The sequence below is a fragment of the Chroicocephalus ridibundus genome, chromosome 12, assembly GCF_963924245.1.
Source record: "Chroicocephalus ridibundus chromosome 12, bChrRid1.1, whole genome shotgun sequence".
In the NCBI taxonomy this organism is placed as follows: domain Eukaryota; kingdom Metazoa; phylum Chordata; class Aves; order Charadriiformes; family Laridae; genus Chroicocephalus; species Chroicocephalus ridibundus.
The window spans coordinates 19,400,331-19,404,894 of record NC_086295.1 but is presented as its reverse complement, the minus strand read 5'-3'; the positions used below and the strand labels follow the sequence as shown (position 1 = coordinate 19,404,894).

At 57.6% G+C, this 4,564-nt stretch overlaps 1 protein-coding gene across 1 annotated transcript; it reads left to right on the top strand.

The window, feature by feature from the left end:
- Positions 1-994: 994 nt before the first annotated feature.
- Positions 995-2,375, top strand: LOC134522593 (kelch-like protein 10). Its single transcript, XM_063350363.1, has 2 exons — positions 995-1,350; positions 1,844-2,375. The coding sequence occupies exons 1-2, from the start codon at positions 995-997 to the stop codon at positions 2,373-2,375; spliced, it is 888 nt and encodes a 295-aa protein (XP_063206433.1).
- The last annotated feature ends 2,189 nt before the right edge of the window (positions 2,376-4,564 follow it).

Here is a 4,564-nt window from a genome sequence, read left to right as displayed (position 1 = left end):
GCAGCCACCCCACAGCCTGACACCCCCAGGGCCCCACCGACACTTTGAGGGGAGCACTGGCTAACTGTGGAGGGCCCGGCCCCGCGTCCCTCTGGGGCGGCACCAGCACAGCCCAAGCGCCGCTTTCTTACCACCCTGACGGGCTTCATTTCTCCGCCATCGCCGGTACCACACCCCAAACCCCCCAGGACCAAGGGACCCCGCGGGGAGCTGTGACCAGCCACCCCCCTCCCACCCGTCAATGCCCCCCCTCAACCCTCCCATTCCCCCAGCCCCACTCAGGGCCCTCCCGGACCCCCCATCACCCCTCGGGGCCCCCCACTCCCCTCTACGCAGTCCAGCTGCCTCACCATGTGCTTGCAGCGGCCCCGTGGGCCCGGCCCGACCCACCACCCGCTCGCCGGGCCCCGCTTTCCGCCGGGACCACCCCGCTCCCATTTCCAGCAGCCTGCCATTTTCCCCCAGGCCAGCTCGCCCACGTCGGGCGCCCATTGGCCTCTGCCGCCCCACCACCCACCCCCTCCTCCTTGGGCACTGCCGCTCCATTGGCCCACTCCCGCCGTCAATCCCCACCACGCTCCACCCCCGGAAAGGCGATCCGGCCAGTGGGAGGGCACACGGGGAACCGCCCAATGGGAGCGCGGCACGGCAGCCCAACCAATGGGAGCGTCGCTGTGCATGCGCAGTGCAGCCCCACAGCCGGCCAGTGCCCTCCACGAGCTCTCTCTAGACAGGGATTTTGACGCTTGAACAACTTTTTCTAAAGAAATCTTTCCACGATCTTTTCGTAGTCTAAACTCCTTTACATCATAAAAAATCATAGAATCCTGAGAGATAGAAACAGGCTTTCTTTGCCTTTTCGGAATCTCGTACGGCCCAGACATCGCCACTTGTGTGTCTATCTACACACATCTCTCTCCTCAGAGAACACAAATTGGCTATTTACACTTGTACGGAACAGCTGCTGAACAGAGGCAGATCCCTTTAGACTGGCATGGTGACACTTCTTCTACACAACATCTGTGATGTCATTATGGGGCACGTTCCAGAGCCAGCAGACAGGCAGGGCTTCTACTACGACGCCGGAGGGAGGGCAAGGACAAAGTGCCGTAAGCACCCCAGAGTGGCAGAAGCATCTCCCACTGCCTCAGGCTTGGAGGTGGGCGACAGCTTGCCTCGTGGCACATACTCCTCCTCCTCACCCAGGGAGAGGAAGATGAGTGCTGTGGCTTGCAGCGCCTTCCACGGGCTTTGCCCAGAAGGGACACCAAGCGATGTGATCATCAGCGTGGACGGCATTGAATTCAACGCGCACGAGATGGTCCTCTCTAACTGCAGTGCGTACTTCGGGTGAGTGCTTGAAAGAGGAGGGGATGGGGCCAACCAGCGCTCCCTGCTCCGTGCCATACTGTGCCTGGCTGCATCTCCAGCGCTTCCCTCGGCACTCCAACTCTCCTCCGGCAGTTCCCCCTGGTCCTGCTCCCTGCCCAGGCACCCAAAGTCCTCCACAAGCTGGAAGTGGTGTCTGAGAAGGCCCAGCTAGGGTGCGGGGCTGGGAGCGTGGCCAGCCTGGCTGCTCTGCTGTCAGGCGGGAGGCTTTCCTTCCCCACACACGGGTACTCTCTGCTGTTCTTCTTGAAGCCAGGTGCCCACTCGCCCCATAGCTCCTCTTGAAAACAAGCGGCCAGTAAAGCCTTCCTTCATCAAACTCCACGGCCTCCCAGCGTGGCTACTGCTAGTGCCCAAACGGGTGCGCGGGGAAGGGGGCACAGGGGATAACGGGCTCAGGGTTTCCCACAGCAAGGCTGCTTTCTTCCCCAGCAGCACTCTCTTGGTTTTTCAGGGCTTTGTTCTCCAGCAACTGCAGCAGTGCCAACAGCAACGTCTATCAGATCCACGGCGCTTCCCCTGAAACGATAGGGCTCCTCATCGAGTACGCCTACACTGGCACAGTGCCCCTCACGGAGGACAATGTTGAAAGTTTGCTCGTGGTGGCAGACCAGTTCAACGTCCTGGGCATCGTCAGCCTCTGCTGCCACTTCTTAAAAGCCCAGCTGTGCTCAGAAAACTGCGTCGGCATCTGGAGATTCACCCACTACTACTACTGTGCTGACCTGCGAGAAGCAGCCCACGAGTTCATCCTGCATCACTTCGAGGAGGTGACCAGGGTGTCTGCAGAGTTTCTGGAGCTCTCCTTCAATGACCTGCAACGCCTGCTGGAGAAGGGGGAGCTCCCTGTGAGAGAAGAGGCCATGCTGGAGGCCGTTCTCACCTGGGCTGCTCATGACCTGCCCAACAGGAGGCAGCACATTGTCTTCTTGCTGAGCAAGGAGGGCTGGAGGAGTGGACAGAAGGGATTTTTCTTTTTAAAATAAACTCCGTGTTTCTGACAGTCAAGACTTTGCTCGTCACTTGTGAAGTCAGACCTTGGCAAGGGTAGGAACTTGTAGTCCACGTTCCCCGGACTCACACGTCCCTCATCCAAATCGGCAAGTCCCATTTCTATCAGTTTCATAGGATCAAGATTTTCATCGGTGTCCCAGAAGGTCCTATTGACGAGCTCCTGGAAGAGCTGGAAGTTTGCTTGCCTGCAACTCGGGGGCCTGACTTTTCTCTTGCCGCAGAGACCAGCTTCAGGGCAGGTAAGACTGCGCTGGGGAAGGGATCAGCAGCAAAAAGGGCCAACGTAAAGCTCTTTTTGGGGCTTTTGGAAGCCGGCAAAGCCCTCGGCCTGTGCTGAGGGCTGTCAGCTGGTGGGCGGGCTGCTGAGTGAGCCTGGGGGTGGAGACAGCACCTCCCCCGATCGATCAAGCCACCAGGTTATAGGAAGCCACCGGGAGGGCAGGGACTAGTCCTTGCCCAGAGAGAGCAATCAGTGCTCCCCCCAAGTGACCATCGAGTCACAAGGTCTCGCTTGTGTCTAGAGATCCAGCCGTGGTTGCTACACGGTCGAAGGCGGCTGTTAAAAAAACTGTGGGCACCCAGACAGAAGCCCCGCGCAAACATGTGGGCATCCAGGCCTCTGGCTGCAAAGAGTGCCGGAGCCTGGCACTCGCCATGGAGGGCAGCAGAGACAACACCTGTGTCAGATGTGAACAGGTAAATGATCTGCTCATTCTGGTGGCTGAGCTGAAGGAAGAAGCGGAGAGGTTGAGGAGCATGAGAGAATGCGAGAGGGAGAGTGACTGGTGGACCCGGTCCCTGAGAGAAAGGGAACAGGGTGAGGCCCCACACAAGTCAGAGGACCCCTTCCCCTCTCGTCACCAGGCAATAGGAGGGGATCACAGAGACGAGGGGGAATGGAATCAGGTCCCTGCTCAGGGAAGCAGGAGAATCACCTCCCGGCCCCTCCCACCTTCCCAGTTACCTTTGCAGAACAGATATGAAGCCCTGCAGGAGGAACTGGCTGTTGGAGGGGAGGATGATACACCCAGGCCAGGAACATCAGAAAGACCAAGTCGCCATGGACCCAGCATCACAGCTGGCTCCAAAAGGAAAAGCAGACAGTGGTGCACCCATTGTGGTGGGTGACTCTCTATTGAGGGGGGTGGAGGGGCCAATATGCCGTCCAGACTCTTCACAGGGAAGTCTGCTGCCTCCCTGGGGCACGACTCAGGGATGTGTTAGGCAAACTTCCGGCCCTAGTAAACTCCTCTGACTACTACCCCCTCTTAGTATTGCAGGTGGGTAGTGATGAAGTGGGTAGGAGGAGCCCAAAATCGATTAAAAGAGATTTTAGAGCCTTGGGGCGACAGCTTAAGGGGTCAGGAACACAAGTTGTATTCTCCTCTCTCCATTCAGTGGCAATCATGAATGAGGAAATTAACAGGAAGAGGCAACAGGTCAACTCGCGGCTCCGGGACTGGTGTTATCGACAGGGCTTTGGGTTTTTTGATCACAGGCTGCTATAGGAGTCACCTGACCTGCTGGTGGCAGGTGGAATGCACCTGTCCCAGAAGGGGAAAAGAATTTTGGGGCAGGAGTTAGCAAGGCTCATTGACAGGGCTTTAAACTAGATGTGAGGGGGGAAGGGGAGACAACTGGGCCTGTCAGGAATGAAGCCAAGGGAGGCATGCCAGGGCTTGAAGGATGGTGGGCTAGCGAGGACTCTCACTCTGACACTTCATTGGAGAGAAGGGATAGACGCTTAGAAATCATGGAAGCCCCTGAGAGGGGTCTGGTGGGAAACGGGGCCCACACTCACAAAAAGGTGCTGGAGTCATTAGCACATCTGAAGTGCATCTCTACCAATGCACGCAGTATGCGCAACAAACAGGGGGAGCTTGAAGCCATGATGCACCAGAGAAACTGTGACATAGTGGCTATCACAGAAACGTGGTGGGATGCCTCACATGACTGGAGTGCCACAATCGATGGCTACAAGCTCTTCAGGAGGGACAGACAGGAAAGGAGAGGTGGAGGAGTGGCCCTGTATATTAGAGAATGCTACGAGAGCTCAGAAATCGAGTATAGCGATGATGGGGTGGAGAGTGTTTGGATTAGGTTAAGGGCCGATAAAGCTGCTATCGCTGTGGGAGTCTGCTATAGACCTCCCAACCAAAGC

Excerpts from the sequence above, each read along its gene's own strand:
- LOC134522593 (XM_063350363.1), top strand. The coding sequence starts at position 995 with ATGGTGACACTTCTTCTACACAACATCTGTGATGTCATTATGGGGCAC. Across the intron at positions 1,351-1,843 it reads AACTGCAGTGCGTACTTCGG|GGCTTTGTTCTCCAGCAACT; the intron begins GTGAGTGCTTGA and ends TTGGTTTTTCAG.